General features: G+C 52.2%; 1 protein-coding gene across 6 annotated transcripts in view; it reads right to left on the bottom strand.

The window, feature by feature from the left end:
* SCHIP1 (schwannomin interacting protein 1) overlaps positions 1 to 18817 on the bottom strand; it is a 113860-nt gene continuing 95043 nt past the window's right edge. For 4 of the 6 annotated variants that reach the window (XM_048954418.1, XM_048954419.1, XM_048954420.1 and 1 more), the window contains 6 exons: positions 5180 to 5298; positions 2925 to 3042; positions 2170 to 2367; positions 1773 to 1896; positions 957 to 1050; positions 1 to 656 (listed from right to left, as the gene is read on the bottom strand). In XM_048954418.1, coding sequence (XP_048810375.1) covers positions 605 to 656; positions 957 to 1050; positions 1773 to 1896; positions 2170 to 2367; positions 2925 to 3042; positions 5180 to 5298 — 705 coding nt within the window. In that variant the 3' untranslated portion in view covers positions 1 to 604. Of the gene's footprint in view, positions 657 to 956; positions 1051 to 1772; positions 1897 to 2169; positions 2368 to 2924; positions 3043 to 5179; positions 5299 to 9056; positions 13302 to 13846; positions 13978 to 18817 lie in introns of those variants that run through there. The other 2 variants (XM_048954422.1, XM_048954423.1) reach the window with 2 other exon arrangements.

Genomic DNA, 18817 nt, shown 5'->3' with positions numbered 1-18817 from the left:
TCATATGAAACAAGTTTTTAAATGTTTATTTTACATCTTTATACATAAAACTTTCCAGGTAACTCTTTGAAACCCAACTCAATGTTAATAGCACATCTAAAAATGAACGTCAGGTAGTCAACATTCACAAAATGTTGAAAACTGATTAAAATGTACATATTACCGAAGGTTACGACGTCACTACGAGGCAGGCATGTCTTTTGGACTTGTATAGCACCGTCAAGTACAGTCTCTTTATTTAAAACTACAGTGAAGAATAAAAAAGTAGTCAATGGTAAAATATCGTCCAACGTAAAACCTCTAAGCAAACAAAAATAAAGTTAAACTGCCCTCTCTCCTCAGCCATGTTTTATAACGTTATAAGTACTGTACATTTTTCTGTAATAATATTATTAAAACGCCTGATATTGAGTGGCACGAGTAAAAAAAGAAAAAAAATAATTAAAATAAATTAAGAAGCGGAGGCCAATCACCGGACATAAAGCTTCGGACACGACCAAGGACTAACACTGATTTGCTGCGCGCCACTGAGGACATCAGCACGTGTACAGACACAGAAGCGAGGGACAGGCGAGCTCCATCTCTGCTGCCACAGACTCTGGGGTTACTTTGCTGGCATCTTCTCTGCCATGTGCTTCTGCTGGCTCTCGGCATGTCTGGGAAGGAGCAGCCTGGTTATGCGTTGGCAAAAGCATGGAGGTGGGGTAGTGGGACTCTGTAAGCTCACATCTCCTCCCAGATCCTGCTCTTGTGGGATTGAGGTCACCCACAGCCCAATCCCACTGACCTCCCATGCTACCCGCATCTCACCGTGGTGGTGACAGCCCCCATCACCTCCTGCCACCAATGGGGTTAAGCCATAGGGCTGCTGCATGGACACAGCCCGTTTTTCTGCTGGCTTGGTGGCTTCCAAAGGCTGACAGTGGGGGCAAATGGCCCCTGGACCCCTCCCTCACCTGGTCAGGTCCTCGATGTCCACCAGCATCGCATCCTGCTCCGTGTGCAGCTCATCCCGGATGAGCAGCAGCTGCACCAGCTCCTCGTTCAAGCCTGGGGCCGGAGAGAGAGGAGGAGAGTTCGCGCTGAGCAGGGGGAGGTTTGCAAGGAGAGGAATTTTGCAGTGCTTCAGCCACAGGCATGAGCAGCTCCACATCCCTAGCAGGAGCTGCCAGGAGGGACGGTAATTAACGAACGCGAGCAGTTACAGAATTGCAGAGCAGCCCAATGAACGTGTTGGGGCTATTTTTGTCCTACAGCCACCTGAGACATTTCCTTTAAGATTAATTAATCATTGATAAGGGAAGGTGGAGATGCCGGGGAATAACCCTGGATTCTTTGGAGAGAGCAAAGACAGACAAGGAGGCAAACACAAGGATACGTGAGCCATGTTAATGTGCTGCAAGACAGAACATACGAACTCAGTGGTGTCTATTGGACCAGAGGGCTTCTCCACTTCTGGATGCTGCTGAGGCCATGCAGAGCATCATATCAAAACACAGCCATAAGGCTGCATGAAGCCACAAAACTGGCAGTATTTCTGGCTGCTTTTAGACGCTGAAGCAATGCTACGTTACTGAATGCCCTCTGAATGCTTGATGGATAAAAAGAAAGCAAAAAGCCAAAGGAGCCAGACCTAGCAAACAGCCCACCTCCAGCAGCTCTCCTCAGTGGTTCCATTCCTGTACATTTATCAGTGTTTTTACATATATAAAATATATATATCCTGAAGTAGACGGTGCTTACTAAGGGATAATTAAACAAAGACCACTTACTTTCTATCTGTGAGTGGAGATCATTGACTATCACTTGTAGCTGCCCAATTGTCATGTCTCTTAGGTCGGCGGGTTTTAAGTTCCTTTTCATCAGGCATTCACTTATATGAGGCATATGTGGGAGCTGGAAATGAATTTTCATCTGTTTAATTCTTTTTCTCTGAATTACCCATATTTCTGCACAGCACCAGTTTGCCCAGACACATCCCCCCCTGCAAACACCCATTTGTGGCTACACTGAGACTACCAAAGCATCTGCCAGCGCTCGGTGCAGGCCTTCAGCCTCAGCTGGGAGGTCGTAACACAGCACTGAGCTCCGTGCTTCCCCCTCTCCTCTCCTGCTCCCATACCACCCAGGGCAGAGGGATGAAGTTCCATTGCATCGGCCAGCACTCACCAGATCCGCCACTGGAGATTTCTTCCTGTTCTGCTTCTCCACCTCCACCTGCATTTTGGCCATGGGCTTTGCCATAGCCAAGGCCATTTTGGCTTCAGCTTGGAGTTTCTTTTGCCTGGTGAGAAAATCCATGTCATCGAGGGACTCGGACTCCTCCTCGGTCGTGTCTCTGTCGGAGTAGGAAGAGCTCTGCTTGCTCTAGGGAAGCAGACACGCACCGTTACAGCCCGGCACCGCCGCCGCGGGGACAGAGCAGTGGAGCTGACCTGCAGCTTCACACCCTCTGCATGCACACAGAGGGGTTCATTTCTACAGGCAAGGTGAAGATTACAGGGTTGGCTGGCTTTTTTTTTCCTCTTTTTTTTTTTTAAATCAAACTCATTTCTTGATTGGCTCTTCTGAGTATTAGCAGCCACTTGAGCACTTTAGATGGAGCCAAACAGATCGATAAGTGCCTAATGGACAAGCTGGTTAAGCTGGAGGAAAGCCCACCACGGGTCTGGGGCCTCTGTGTTGTATCCATGAAGGAAAAAAGGAGTGGAGAGCTGATAGGAGCCGACACCACTCTGCACCCATTACTGCTCTGACAGAGCACAGAGAAAGGAAGGGCAGGAGAAGGGCACTGTCCCTTGAGTGCAACCCCCCCTGCAGCGGGTCTGTCCTGTAATAGCAATGTGCCAGCTGCTCTGGGCTTCAGTGCTTCAGCAGTTCTCATTATGGCCCGTGTGCTCTGTGAGATGAGCCACCAGACCTACCATGGGTGACAAAGGTGTGTCCAGGCTGGTTTCTGTCTTGCTGTCATCAGCATCGCTGTCCTTATCACTGCCACTGTCGTTCACAAAACAGATCTGCAGGTTCATCCCGCTCTGGAGTCTGCAGGGAGGAGAGATGACAATGGGGATGGGCCGTACGTAATGGCAGATCTGTGATGCACAACACTCTGCTTGGCCTCATTGGCCCCACAGGCAGCAGCACCCAATGCCTGGGTCGGAGGTGACAATTCCCACATAGCATTAGGAAGTGACAGCTCAGACTGAAAAGTCATCAGCTCCACCATGACAGTGCCTCTACCACCATCTACTGCTGAACGGCAGAAATACCCACAACACTGCAGAGCTTCGTCATCGTGGCCATGAAACACCATGTGCTGACCAAAAGGATTTACTGAGGGCTGTCCCAAGGCTGCTTGTGGCACTATGGCATCTCATGGGCACTCCTCAGCAGAGCCCTGCCCAGCTTTTGCTCCACCACGTGCTGTCCATGCTAAGTACCGGCGTGCAATGAAGAAGAGGAGCAGCACAGCCCTGAGCATGGTGCGATGCAGGTTTGCAGCAGGGCTCCTTGCCTCTTACATTGCACTCCTTTTTCTATATTCAAGTTCCAAATGATCCTTTGGGGGCAGCTCCGTTGCCTTTCCTGTGCTCCATCACCACGTGTCCACACTGGGAGAGGCCCATACATAGACAAGCTCTGCAATAATGGGGCTTATATTGGTCCTCACACCAAACTTTCCACTTATTTTAGTGGTATTTTTTAAATTCATTATTGCTATACAACAGATAGCATTAACACATGAGCTTCTGAGCCAGGCTCAGTGAACACAGCGCCCAGGTTGGGGAGCAGGACACAGTTTTTGCTTGGCTTCAAACTGCATTATGCAGAAAGGGAAGAGTAAGTGCAAGTCAGGGTCTGTGGGACACCTGCATTTCAAGAGCATGACCGAAATGCCTGACCCACACTCATCCTAACAGAGAGGCAGATGAGGCACCTCTGGGAGACCAGAATATTAGAAACGGAGGATGCTGACTGCATTGTAAAAATCCTGGATTAAAATGGTGCACAGCTGGGAAAGCAGCGACCGGCCTCGAAAGGAATCCAGGAAACATCCTGTGGGACACAGCTGGACGTGGAGCCCTTCCCTGTGAGCAAGCACCAGCTGTTCACAGTGACAGCAAGCACAGGCTGCAGCAGCCCAGCTCTCCCACTGCCTCCTCCACGGCCCCGTGTGATGAGCATGGAACCCCTGACTCAATATGCAGTGTGCTCTGCTGCAAAAAAAAGGATGCAACAGCACGAGGAAGCATCCTGTGCTTGCCCTCAGGGCACTGGGACAAGGAGACTGGGAGCACTGTGGTGGAGCAGTGGGGACCGCCAGCCTCTCCTGGATGTCCTGACCCATGCAGTGCATACCAGTGCTCTGTCTGGACTATAAATACAAACAAAATGCTGCAGCATCCAGGTACACCTGGTGTTTTCTCATGTTATGGCTGCCCAGCCCTGCTGCAGGTTGTTAATTAGTCCTGCCCTGTAATTACAAGACAGCAGTTACCACTCAAGCTGTAACCACACAGAGCACAACTTTCCTTTTCAGATGCACTGTGGTTCAGTTGCATTTTACAGTCTCACCTCCATGCTGCCCTAGTAGGATTCCCCCTGGTTTTATGCCTCTCCCAGGTTTCTTCCTCCCTGCCCCACATCTGCCCACAGCACAGAAGGCACTCGAGCTACCCAGGATCCACCCTGGCTGCTCAGTGCAGTGTGAAACATGCAACCAACAGAGCCCAACTGGTGACCAGTATGAAACAGGTGGCCACCTCTTGAACCACCAGAGGAAGATGCTCTTTTACAAACCAACAGTTCTGTTTTTAACCAGCTTTCATAGGATCACAGAATAGGTTGTGTTGCAAGGGACCTCTGAAGGCCATCGGTCCCACTGCCCACTATGCACAGGGACACCCAAACTCCATCAGTGCTCAGAGCCCAGCCCTCACTGTGGGTGCCTGGAGGGACTGGGCAGCCACCCCTCTGGGCAGGCTGTTCCCAAGGCACTTGGGTTTGTTGAACCTCATGAGGTTCTCCTGGGCGCCATCGTTCACCACGCTAACCCAGCAATAAGACCAAGCTTTCTGCTGCTTTGGATGTGCACATTTCAACAGGAATTCAGACACACAACTCCTTGGCCAACCCCACCAAGCAGCCCAGCCTCCACTCGCCCCGCAGCCCTGCGTACCTGGAGGACAGGCTGGGCTTGCCGCTCTTACTGCAGCCGGTGTAGAGCCCTGGGCCATCGTCGAAGAAGCTGCCAAGAGCCAACTTCTGCCTGATGGACTCACGCTCATTCTTCTGAGCCTGCAGGGGAAGGAATGCAGGAGAGGTGCCATCAAATTACCAAGGTTTGAAGAATGCATTCACAGAGAGGCGTTTTTTTTGAGTAAGGTTAGGCTATGGGATGGATTGGAATGGGTCACCGATCCACGGCTGTGCAGTCAGTGTGCAATAAATGAGAACCACAGATCTGTACCCCAAATCAACAGCAGTACTGCACTGGTGTCTGTCGGCAATGGATGACAGGAAGGGAAAGTAAGGGCAGAAGGAACATTTGGAAGCCCTCAAACATTTCATTTTAAAGTAACATGTAACAGCTGATCAGGAATACAGCAAATTAACATGTACCATCAAAAGAAAATGTACCAGGCAGCATCCACAGCACTAACATAGCCCAGTGCCTCAAATTCTGCCTAAACAACGCACCTTTATCTGACAGAGGGAAGTGACAAATAATGAAATGTAAATTATTAACGTAAAATAGCTAATCATTTAATCTAACCCCAGTGCTGACAACCTACATTACAGCATCGCGCTGCCCATTATGTTGTCAATCTCTTACCAAAAAACATACTTTATTTGTAATCAAACTCCTTTGCCACTGCTACAAATAATTCAGAGCAATGAAAACAACGCCCAGAGCATCGAGGGGCATTGAATTTTCAAGTTGTTCCCTGTTTTCTTTTTGTATATTATTTACTGCTGGTGCTCCTGGCCTGGTAGCACACCACCCCTTTGGGAATGCAGGAAAGGAGCCACTATTTTGAAGAGCAGGCCAAAATGAGATGAAGCAGTGACACAAAACCCAAGGAAAACAGAATTTCTGTGCCACTCACTGCACCCCTGGGCATTGCTGCCACACTGGGCATGTGATGGGTGAAAAAGATGGAAGAAACACCAGTAAATGTCCATGGTGCACCTTTCCCTCTTAAGAAAAAATCACAGAATCATATGGTTATGATGGTTATCATATTAATGGTTGGGTTGGAAGGCACCTCCAGCATCACCCAGTTCTGACCTTCCTGCTGTGGGCTGGGTGCCCCCACCAGATCAAGCTGCCCACGGTTCTGTCCAGCTTGGCCTCCAACACCTCCATGATGGAGCCCTTCTCTGCCAGGGGCCGACCTCCGAGCTCAGCTGCCTCCAAGCACCAGATGGGCACATCCCCACAGCACCTTCCTATTTCATGATACCATGGATGCTTCTCTTCCCACCCAAAGGACCCCTTCTATTCCATCTCCATGCCCAGACATTTCCATCTCCCACCAGAAGCCAGGGGCTGCAGCACAGGGCCGTGCATTCCCTGCACACCAGCCCTACCTCCAACACGTGCTGAAAATCACTCCACATTAAAACACACACGAATGCAGACTGCTCCCGCGTGTTTTCCCTTATAGATGGAGCTCTCTCCACACCCGTTGTAATTTTGCTCCACGTCCCACTGCGGCTGCAGCTGCTCCCAGTCTGACATCTGTACATTTAATCAATGTGCCATTTGTCTGCTCCACCAGGCCATTACCAGGGATACGAAATAATGCTATTCCCAGTCCTGAGCTCAGCACATCCCATCTTATAGAACAGACCCAGCATAATGACCGTAAAGAAATGGAGAGTCCTATTTGTTATGATAAAATAGGGAACAGTTACTAAGAAATAGAATATACCTAAGGGAACCAGACTTTATGCTGTAGATAAATTACCCGCCAGCTGCTCGATGCATCCTGAACCGGGCACTGAAAACTGGAAATTGAGAAGGAAAATTGCATGTGGTTTTTCTGACTATCAAATATACTCACTTTGTATATAAAAAATAACGCATGGAATAAAAAGTACAGGTACTAGCAAGGAAAATGTAAAACCATGTTATATTTAAATGTGCATTTTGACTTCGCATCCCTCAGCTCTGCCCCGGCCTCTCACAGCTCACAGCTGGGCAGTGAGCCTCCTCAGGGGGTTAAAAAAACCAACAAAATAATTAAAAAAAAGATGGGGTTGAGAAACAGGAAGAAGATCTGGAAAAGATTAAAAAAAAACCCTGAAAAGTTGTGAATTGATGAAGATTCATGCATTACAAAGGGCAGCGCTCTGGGACTCTTGTTTGGAGGACACAAGCTCGGGATCCCCGTGTCATGCTGTGTGGGCCCTTTCTTGGCCATCCCAATTCTATGGTCGGGGCTGCTTGGCCCACTGGCTGCTCACACCGCTGGCAGCAGTGCCCACATTGCTACCTGACCCACTTTATCTCCTACTGACCTATTTTGTCATCTATTTCCTTCTGCATATACACAACACTGGGTGAGCAAGGAACTGTTCAATCCTTGGTCTGTACGGACACTTGCCATCCACAAGGCGTACTGGTTTACCACAAAAAGCCCCTCTTTGGCCAACACCCCTGATTTGCCCCACTGATACTTCATCCCCATGCAATCCCCATCCATCAGGCTGTCCCCTGCTGACCTGTGCATGGATGGGAACCACGAGATTTCTGCTGATTTCTGAGAAATGAGAAGAGCCCCCAGCGCATCGCCCATGCCGTATTATTGGCGTCACTGGAGAATTAAGAGCTGGGCTGCTCCACTCACCCGCTCTGCATGCAGGACGCGGTATTAGCAGCCTTTATGCATTACAGACGTCACCCAGAAGAGCAAATAAAAGTGCACATCAAATATTTATCTGCAACTCAGGTGCCGCAGCAATCTCCCAGGCTCCGCGTTGCACTTTGGAACCATCCAACATTAACAGCCCTCCATTAACAGCGGACGACAGCGACATTTCTGGAGCTGTACTGATCGATACCAAGGGCTGAGCAGCAGGCATGGCTGGTCTGTGAGCCGCCCAGAGTGCTTGGGAGGGAACAGCACAACAAATTCACAGAACCATTAGGTTTGGGAAAGACCTCCGAGATCCCCAACCCAACTGCAGCCCACCCCACCGTGCCCACTGCCCTCAGTGCCACATCCCCCCCGCTCTGAACTCCCCGTAAGGGATGGTGACCCCACAACTCCCTGGGCAGCTGTGCCACTGCCCAATTACTCATACAGAGAAGAATTTGTTCCTAATATCAATTTGGTGCAACTTAAGGCCATTACCTCTTGTCCAAGAACTGCAGGTAAATGAATGCCTGGAGGGCAGTGCTGCTCCCATCCAGCCAAGGGGTTAAAGCCTATGGGGGCCATCAGTGGACATCACCCCACTGCTGTGGAGCTGCCTGGTCCCTGCAGCCACACCACGGAGGCTATTTTTGCCAGGGACTGTCATTACCAGCCATGGACAATTACTATATTTAAAGTCCCAGACCCGTACACAGTACCCTTTTTTACTTCTGTGCAGTACAAAGGCTATGATTGGATTCACCAGCAGAAATTATAATTATGCAACACTTGTTTTTGTACGACCGGATTTGCTAGAAAAACACAAAATGCTCATCATCTCTCAAGCCATGTGGCACGGAGCCCAAGAAATGCCAGCTCTCCTGGTCTGAGGAGGTGTCTGGGAACGCCCCTGGGGACAAGCTGTGACGAGGACACACAGAGGGGACAGTTCTGCCACATCACACCAGGGAGAGGGCATCCGTGGTTAAAGGCAGCGGAGGGGCATGAGCATCCAGCGCAAAGTGGCCACGCGTGCAGCCCCACTGTGCAGCCCCATGCCCGAGCACATAGTTCTGTGCAGGTCTGCCCTCTCTGCAGCCCTGTACGTGCAGCCCCACGCCCCGTGCACGCCGCCTGGCAGCGCCCATCCATGCGGAGCACGCCGACAAAAGGCCCCTTTTTGTCTCCTACCTTTTTATAATTCCCCTCCACATCCCGCGCGGATGCCTGCCCGATGATGTCACCCATTCCATCACCAGCCCCGCTCATGGCCCCGTTCCCCGGCTGCTCCCCGTGGGCACATCTCCGCTCGCCGCAGCCGTGGCACTGGGATCGCCGCTCGCTGCTCCCCGCGGGCGCAGGCCTTGCCCTAATAAAGTCAAAGCTGCGGGCAGGCAGCAGAGCGGGACCGGGAGAGGAAAGCTGAGGGCTTCCTGCAGCCACTGGCAGCGCCGGGTAAAAATAGCCCCAAGTGCTGCACAAGGGCAGGAAAAATCCCGGTGTCTGATGTCAGAGCCACAACCTCCGACAGTGAAGTGATTGCAAAGCGGAGCTCGCCTCTGATATCAGCTTCCCTAGAGAGCTGCTTCTGGGCTCTAAGAGTTTTTTCGGGTTCCTAGGAAGTAACCAACAGGACCCAAGTGGTATTTTATGCACAGCTCAGACCCCACCGCCCTCCCCAAGCACTCACAGGGCCCCAGCCCTTACCTCCCCCAGCCAGAAGCTTGGGGACCATGCAGGGGATCCTCCAGGCTATGGGGTTTGCGTCCTGTTGGGCCAATGCAGCACATCAACAGCAGCACTGCTCCTCAGTGTGGCAGAGGAATGCCCTCAGCAACCTCACAGTGACAGATCCCAGTGCCACCACTCCTCTTTTCAAAGGCACATTGGCTTGAGTTTGCTGGCTCCGATCACCCACAGGTTAACCACCACGGCATTACCCCATCCTGAAGTTTCAGGGGAGAAATAATAACAGCAGCAGTACAGGGCACCACTTAATCCCATTGCTTTCCCAGGACACGCAGCTCTCTGCACGCCTCATTCTTTCTGCTTCCCCTCCACCGCTGACTCACTGTGTCATTTCCCAGTGCTGCTAAATTTAACCTCCCCCGCTGACAATGGGGTCCCTGAGTTGGCAGTGATAACATCTCCAGTTCTCAGCCCAGCTCTGTGCACAACACAATGCTGCTGCACGCACCGGCCCTCCGTCTCTTCAAGGAAAGGGTTTCTGTTTTTAAATACTGCAAACGCTCAGACGTCGCAGACTCGCTGTTAGGGTTGGGGAAGACCTTTCAGATGCCCGACTGACAGCCCACCACCCTTGTGCTCGGGATCTCCTCCGAGAAACAGCAGGGGTTGCAATGGGCCCCTGGGTTCTGCCCTGCAGATATGTGGTGGAATAGGAGGGGATGGGAGAGACCTCCTCCAGGTCAGGGGATCACAGAACCATTCAGGTTGGAAAAGAGCTCTGAGATCTCCAACCCAACACAGCGCCACCATGCCCACATCCCTCAGTGCCACATCCCCGCAGTTCTGGAGCACCTCTGGGGATGCAGTGACCCCACTGCTCCTTGGGCAGCAGTTCCAACAGCATTTGGAGAACAAATGCTTCCCAATATCCAACCTGACTCTCCCCTGGGGCAGTGGGAGGTCCTACCTCTGGTCACCTATAATGATAATATGGTAACCCACGTCACAAGAAAGTTCTGCTAAAGGGAAGCAGGCAGTGCACCATCTCTCCCCGGATACATTTCCTCTCCCTACCACAACAGCAGCATCATAAATCTGAGAAACAAACCCTGCAGAGTGGAGGAAGGGCTTTGGGCATGCAGACTAACACTGTTCCATTGGCCCTGACACCACCTCACTGCTCACTGCAGCCTTCATGCCCCCCGCCTTGCCACCCAGGCTGGGATGCAGCCCCGCACCAGGATGCCCCACGCAGGAGGAACATCTCAGTGCAACCCACAGATGCTGTCCCACCCTGTCCCCGGTGACAACCCCCATTCCACAGCATCTTTTTGCAAAGCTGTGGGCACCGTCAGCAGCGGGTTCCTCCTGGGGAAGGATGCAGACGTCAGATTGCATCAGCTGTGAGCCAGCTCCATGGTTACAGCACTGCTGAGTGTAAGGGGAGTGCTGTTAGAAGCAGCCGGAGCCACCTGAGGCTGTTCTGCTTTTTATAGCACCGAAGGAGAAGTTAATACAGGAGTATGTGGGGCTGCATGGCCCCAATGCAGGGCTGGGGGCTGCTGGGATGGGGTGACAGCCTCTGGATCTGCCCAGGCAAGGTGAGGGATTGGGCTGCTTCATTGCTCATGGACAAGCAAGGAGCTAAATTAAACCATGCCATGCCTATGTAATGCTGGTTTGTGTCAATGCAAAGCCCAAAATGATTCTGATGCTTGTTCCATTGTGAGAGGGAACCACCACCATCCCATTCTGCTCAGCATCAGCTTCCAAATGCTGCTGTCATTGAGTTGTCAGAGAAGAAACCTAAATCTCCTGTGAACTAAAACAACTCACTGCAGATTGGGGAATGATGCTGACCCTTCCCACCCGGGCTTTAGCACATCCCATGCTCCCAATGTATTTTGTAGAGCATTCTTGGGATCAGACCGAATGAGAAAGCCCTCAGCCTGCTTTCCAGAACGCAGCCTTTGTTCTGTGCCATGGCAGCTGGTGTTGTATGGCCCATGTGGGGCTTCTTCTCAAAGGCCTATTGTATGAACTCCAAGCAGACCAAGGGCCAGGTCCTGCACCCCACTCACAACCCCATGCATTGCTGTGGGTGTGGAGCAGAGCTGAGAGCTGCACGGAAAAGAAGGGAGCTGGGGTGGTGGTCAGCAGCAGCTGAACAGAAGCCAGCAGTGTGCCCAGGTGGGAAGAAGCCAAGAAGTCTTGTCAAATGATAGGAGGAAAAAAAAAAACAACGGAGCCCGGAACAAAATATTTGACACAGGAAAATAAATCAGCATAAAACAGAAAAGGAAATAACTAAGAAGTTTCTTTTTGTTTACACTTGGGTTACTTGCAGCCTTCGGGCTGCGTGTCCTCATTTGGTTGCTCAGAGGTTTCCAAAGGGCATTCCTCTATCAGATCTTAGAAATTCCCCTCTGATGGAGGCAGACTCCTGGTAGGGCTGGCAGTGCCCAGCGTTGGAGCATGCAGGCAGCCTCAGGGCAGAGCTCGGAGCCTCCTGAGCACAGAGAACCCAAAGGAGAGCAAAAGGAAGAGTGCAAGGACAGCAGGTTCCCAGGCCACCACCCTCTGCAGCGCTCGGGTCAGAGCTTTTCTGCTGAATGTCCCTAGGGCAAACATGTCCCCAGCCTCTCTCCACGCACTGGCTTACTCCTCTGTTTGCTCTGCAGCTCTCCTAAATCCCCAGGAGCTGCAGTGAGCAGTTTGAGCAGGGATGTGAGGAACACGGGCAGGCATGGCTGCCCCATCCCCAGCTCTGATGGCTCCCAGATGGAACCACAACCCGGGATTCACGTTTGGCTTTTGGGCTAATGGGCCAGCGGGGGTAGGAAGGTTGTGGGACAGATTGCACTGAGTGAGAATGCACTCCCTGGGATCTGCATTCCTTCTGCCTTTTTCTGTCTTCATATTTACTGTTCCGGAGGAGAGAGACCGGCTCAATGGAAGCAGATCAAATGCAGCAGCACTACTGCAGTGCAATGAAACATCAGCACATAGGGATGCTGCCAGGCCAGCACCAGGCATTGCTTGCCATGCACCATGCACTGCCCACAGGGCACCGTGTGCCCACTGCCCCGAGATGCGCAGCATCTCAGCAAACGTGCCAGGAAACATCCCCTGCCCACAGACAATGGCCCCATTTATAATGGCAGGGGAGCAACAGGCTTGTAGCTGCAGAACAACCAGCTTCCCTCCAGCAGAGATCAAAAAAACAGCTTTTCTTTTCTTTTCTTTTCTTTTTCCAAAGGAGCTAAAAAGGGAAATCCATTTCCAGAAGCACTTGCTGCAACGAAAAGCATCCACTGAAAAACCGCCTGAATTACCCCTATACACAGATATATACACTGATATCATTTCCCTCCATGGTACCTTTACCAATAAGAGATGTTTAGCTTTAAGATGAAGCCTGACTTCAGAGGAACGCCGCAGCTGAGCTGCTGCCCTGCACAGCCCCTCTCCCAAGGCCCAGCTCCACTGCTGGGAATGCTGCTAGGCCGTTCTGCAACACGCCCTGCACCGCACGTACGCACTGCTTAGTGCTGCTGTAGTGCAGGGGATGCTCACATGGACCAACCCAGCCCCAAACGCTGCCCTTCCCCAAGCAGGTGCACCCACAGCAGCACCGACCCTCTCGGCACACAGCAACGGAGGCACAACAAGAATCGTAGAGTCGTCGAGTCATTCAGCTTGGCAAAGAGCTCTGAGCCCATCGAACCCAATGCCTGCACGGCACCAAACCACAGCTGCAGGTGCCGCATCCACAGCGGGATGCCGGGCTCCCACTGCCCGACGAGGCGGGGGTCCAGCACCCCACCGCAGCCCCGTTCCTCACTGAGCAGCGCAACGTAACACCTTTAGAAATCGTTATCTCCCGCAGAGATACGGGGCCGCGCGGAGCCGGCGGATCGCACGCACTCACCCGGAGCAGCTTCATCAGCGGCGGGGCTGCGGGCGCGCTGCGGGGCGGGCTGACGGCGGGGCCGGAGCATCCCCGAGCCGTGCCGCGCCGCTCAGCCCCACCGCGGCTCTCACTGCGGCTGCGAGCATCACATGGCGAGCACAAAGCCCGGCCCGACCGCGGCTCCTCCACAAAGGCTGCCGCAGAGCGCTCCCCGCGGCTCCGTTTCCCCGCGCCTCCCGCAAATCCTTATAGAAAAAACAAACAAACAAACAAACCCAAAACAAACAAACAAACAAAAAAAACAAAACCAAAAAAACACAACCAAACCAAACCCGCCACAACAAACCCGCGTCCTCCCCCCGGCCCCGCGGCCCCTCACCCGGTAGGCGCAGTTTTCCTGCAGGACCATCTCCGAGCATCCCGCGGCTGCTAAGATGGACGCTGCCGCCCGGCCCCGCCTGCTCCGCCGGGCGCGGGGGGGTTGGAGGGGGGGCGCAGGGCTCGGCTGCTTCCCGCACCGCGCGGCCCCGCAGCGCCTCCCGCAGCGCACAGCCGGGGCCGCCCGTGGCACGCAGTGCCAGCACGGAACACCCAAGGCCGAAGCGTCCCAAGGCCTGCGGGGATCGAACACCCAATGAGTGCCCTTATCCCTGGGGGGGCTCAGGGCGAGGCTGGATGGGGCTTTGGGCAGCCTCAACCGGTCCCTTCCAGCCCAATCATTCCAGAGTTCTATCATCTTTAGGGCCCCTTGAAATCCAACCATTCCACGGCTCTATGATCTTTGATGCCCCTTCCAACCCAACCATGCCATGGCTCTATGATTGCTCTGCAGAGGTTTTCTGCAGGGTGATGGCTTGCTGCCCTTTGCTTCATCAATATAACAAAATAACACTAGAAGATAGCAAACATCTCCCACAAGCTCAGGCCAGACACACACGGGGGAACAAAACCCCCACTTTGCTTTCTATTGTAAAAGTCTCAATAGGAAAAACTGCAAAGAACAGAGGAACAAGTTAGCAATTCTCTGCCTTCACAGCCTGTGGGTGCTGGGTCCTCACTGAGCACCATTACCTCAGTTTGGATTCACCACTCACCCTCTGGGGGCTGACAGCTGCCCCACAGCCCCACCTGCAAGTGTCTGGGGCACTGCTGGCTGTGAGAATACAGCAGCTCCCACACTCCAGCCCTGCCTTCTGCTGGGCACGGCTCACCCCCAAAATGGCCACTGCCCCCCATACCAACACTGCCCAGAGATGAGCTCACAGCTCGAGGATCCTAAACGCAACATGGCTTTATTCTGCAGTACCAGCTATTGCCTGCTCCTCCTCACAGCCAGCTGTGAGGTTCCAGAATGTAAATGACTGCAGAGGCACTTGCTCCCAGATTGGATTCCTGAACCAGATGTGCCTGCAGAAAAATTGGCCTTTGTAGAAAAACAGCTCTGCCCAGCTCTGCTGGCTCCTCCTCCATGCTAGAGTGCATGCAGGGGAGATAACAGCAATCTGCAGCTTCACCAGGAGTGGAAATGGAGATGGTAGGAAAAGAACTATGGGAACTCATGGGATAAGGTTCAAAAACGAAGGACAAATGCACCAAGTGACCCAAACAAGGCTTCCTCCTGTGTCTGCAAAGCGTCCCCTTCACTGAGGTGGGGCATCCCAAACATCAGCATTTAAACATTCACTTTCAGCACAGCACACACCTTGGGCTTGGCGTGGAAAAGTACAGTGAGCTCAGAACAGCACCCTGTGCACCTCGTCTCCAATGTCAGCCATTGGGCACATCACAAGGGAAACTCACAGCTCTGAGCCCTCTCCCCCATTCCTCCCTCTGGATGCTCTGCAGAGGGTTTGGGACATGGGGAGATCCAAAAAGAAGGGAAAAGTGGCTTTACCAGGCACACTGCCCATAGTCAATCACCAGGATGTCATCAGTTACTACAGAACCACTAAGGTTGGAAAAGACCTCTGAGAAATGAAGGGGCAATCACCTGGTGGCAGCAGTGCTGGGGGAAAAGACATCACGTCTGAGTCCTGCACATCCCCAGCCCTCCCACAGCCATCCCCATGCGGGGGAAACATCCTCACACATAACCACAGGATGTGGGGGGGCACATCCCCACCTCCATGGGAAGGAAGTGAGCCATGCGGGTGAGCAGCGGGCAGGAAGCCGTGGCCGGTCCATCCCAGCGCACTCCTGTCTTCCCACGGCCCCATGCAGTGATCAGCACACACCCTGTGCTGCCTGCTGACCCCAGCCCCATAAAACAGGGACACAGACCTGCTCCCATCCGCCCAGCTGGGAATTACACGGGGCATCACGGGATTTCATCTTTATTTGCTAGCGATTTACTAGGAGTTATGGGTTTAGCTCCTCTTTAAGCCAAGCTAAAGCTTCCCAGGGTTTAAATCTAGCAAGAAAGAAAAAAAAAAAAAAAAGATTATATTTTAATCGGTTAATACTAGAAATCTCCTTGGAAAGGGGAACATTTGTTTGGATTACATTCATGTCTAATGCTCTGGACTATTACTTCTTTCTTCTTTCTCGAGGGAGGGCGATGCTGAGCAGCATTCCACCCCCTGCGATGTGCCACTCCTCCCTGGGAGCAGATAATCACACTCACAGCCCAGGCCACAGCTACCCAGGAGGTGATGGAGTCACCATCCCTCTGAGGGTCGTGGTTTAGTGGGAAATACAGATGGATGATTGGATCAGGTGATCTTGGAGGTCTATTCTAACCTTGGTGGTTCTACGATCCCCATTCCCTCCTGTAAAACACCAACAATTTCACCCCAGTGTTACAGTGCTGTCAGTACCCTGGAATGCCATGGGGTGATTGCAGGCACTCAAAGCTTTTTGGTGGTCCAACAGGAAAAACCACACAGCCAACAACCTCCAGACATCCCACCTGTATCAGCTCGCAGATACAGCTGCATGGCCCTAGTTTGCAATGGTGCCATTAATCAGCTGGCTCACGCGTGCTTAATAGAGGATTTACAAATAGCCTGATGATTAGTAGGTACGATCTCCCACCAGCTTTTTGCTGCTCATGAATGGGGAACCAATTCTCCATTCTAATGAGCACAGTGAGATAGCAACTGAAGAGCTATGGCTGCCTCCCCACGGTTGTATTTATGTCCTTAAGGATAAGCTGCTCCTTTGGAAATGCGAGAGTCACATTATGCAAAATGCTATGGAGAGCACGAGCCCTTCAGTAGAACAATATACAACTGCAAGATTTTGTATTAATATAAATAAATTAGCAAGTTACAGCCCACTTTGCTCTGCAGTGCTATTTCTGTCCTGTTCAGGAAAGGATTTGTAGCAAACTCCATTGGCACACATAACATCAGTGTTTGTGTATAGACACACGCAGTGCAGGCCTGATGCTCACAGCATGGCGAGGTTTTGGGGACTCAGCCCCAGCACCTCCTCTGTGCATCCTCTCACCCAGCACAAATCCAACGCAGCACCAAGCCCAAGTCAAAGCCACCCAACACCACAGCCAGGAGATGGGCTGCATCCACCTCCTCTGTAATAAATCACCCAACTTCAACAAATTACCCAACCTGCAATAAGTTACAAAAGTCCATTGACCAGAAATGATTGTTTTTCCCTTTCATGTCCTTCAGGGCAGCTTCTGCTGTCACAAAGTCTTCTAGGACAGCACTTGGAACAGCACCGTGTGAGAAGGAGGAAGGGAAGGGGAAGAATGAGACACATCTCCCCAGTGATGATGAAGAGCCATGCGGCCTTCAGCTTCCCCAAACAGACACAAGGGGCTGCATGGGAACATCTATGAGCAGAAACCCCACATCCTGTGCTCTGGGTCTGTGTGCTTCCAACAAAGAACTTGGAATTCCAGCCTGGCCATGCAGGAGCACAGACACAACCTGTGCTTATATGTTGTCTTTAGTACAGTGCTCTGTGCTGCCAGTCATCAATGAGTCCCCTGAGCCCATAGGTGAGACAGAGCAGCATGTGAGGATGGTGCTGGCATCACTCTGGAGCTGTTCTGGGGTTATCATAGAAAGGTTTGAGTTGGAAGGGAACCTTAAAGGCCATCAGTCCCACTCCCTGCAGTGGACAGGAACACCACATCTCCATCAGTGCTCAGGGACCTTGAAATGGGGTTACTCTGGGGTTGTTCCAGTACCAATCACCTGGAGCCACCTGCCCCACTCCCAGCCAAATGTGTGCAAAAAAGACTCAATTAGGAAAGTGCAGGCTGAAGAATTCCACAGACCACAACCCCATGTCACCCAAAATTCAAAGCTTCTCTGTCAAACGCAGCCAAATCCAACACAAACACGCTGAGACACAGGGCAGAAACAGGCAGCTGGGGACTTCGGTGCCCACAACAAAGCCTAGCAGAAATCTATGTTTTTTCTTTTTTTTTTTTTCCCTTCCCTTCCTATTTTTGGTCTACTTGTACCGCTCACAAAGCCACCAGCAGCAGCCCTGCAGCTCCCTGTCCACACACAGGTCTCCCAGCTGCACCTCCGGGTTGATGCAGTGGGAGAGCAGAGTGAAGCTCTCACCACAGCGAGGGCAGAGAGGCTGAGCACAGGGATGGAAAATGCTAAAAATACCAGTAATGGTAAGGGTGGGTCCCAGTTACTCATGCAGTGCAGGAGCTGCAGCCGGCGCGGGGCAGCTCCATATAAGAGCAAAGGAGCGATGCTCGCCTCGTAAATCAGATTTGTCACCCTCCCTTTGGCTGTGAGCTTTGCCTTCCAGTGAGCCCAGCTCTGGGAGCCCTCTGCTTTTAGCAGTTCCACAGCAGGGCTCATCTCAGCCTCCTCCTGTAACTGCAATCACAGCAATGCGCTCCCAAGCCAAGAGCACAGAACTGCTGCTTGTGCTCTATGCAGGGCACCTGTCTATCCAGGAGCTCTCTGAGCAGAAAACAAAGCCCAAATGACATTCATTCCTCCAGCCCCCTGCTTTTGCACACCAACCCAAGCTTTGGGAACACCACAGTTATCATAGAATCCTAGAATGGCCTGGGTTGAACAGGAGCACAATGCTCATCCGGTTCCAACCCCTGCTGTGTGCAGGTCACCAACCAGCAGCCCAGGCTGCCCAGAGCCACATCCAGCCTGGCCTTGAATGCCTGCAGGGATGGGACATCCACAGCCTCCTTGGGCAACCTGTGCCAGTGCCTCACCACCCTCTGGGTGAAAAAAGATACCAATATGCCCATATCACCCCTGTCCCTGTGCATCTGTGGGCTCAATTCCACCTCTGAGAGCAATTAGCAAGCATACAATACACAGTGTATCATAGAACCATTAAGGTTGGGGAAGCCCTCTAGGATTCTCATCCCAACCCACCCCACCATGCCCAC

The sequence above is a fragment of the Lagopus muta genome, chromosome 9, assembly GCF_023343835.1.
Source record: "Lagopus muta isolate bLagMut1 chromosome 9, bLagMut1 primary, whole genome shotgun sequence".
Lineage (NCBI taxonomy): Eukaryota > Metazoa > Chordata > Aves > Galliformes > Phasianidae > Lagopus > Lagopus muta.
Note: the sequence above shows the minus strand (reverse complement) of the source record. Positions and strands in the feature narration are given on the sequence as shown.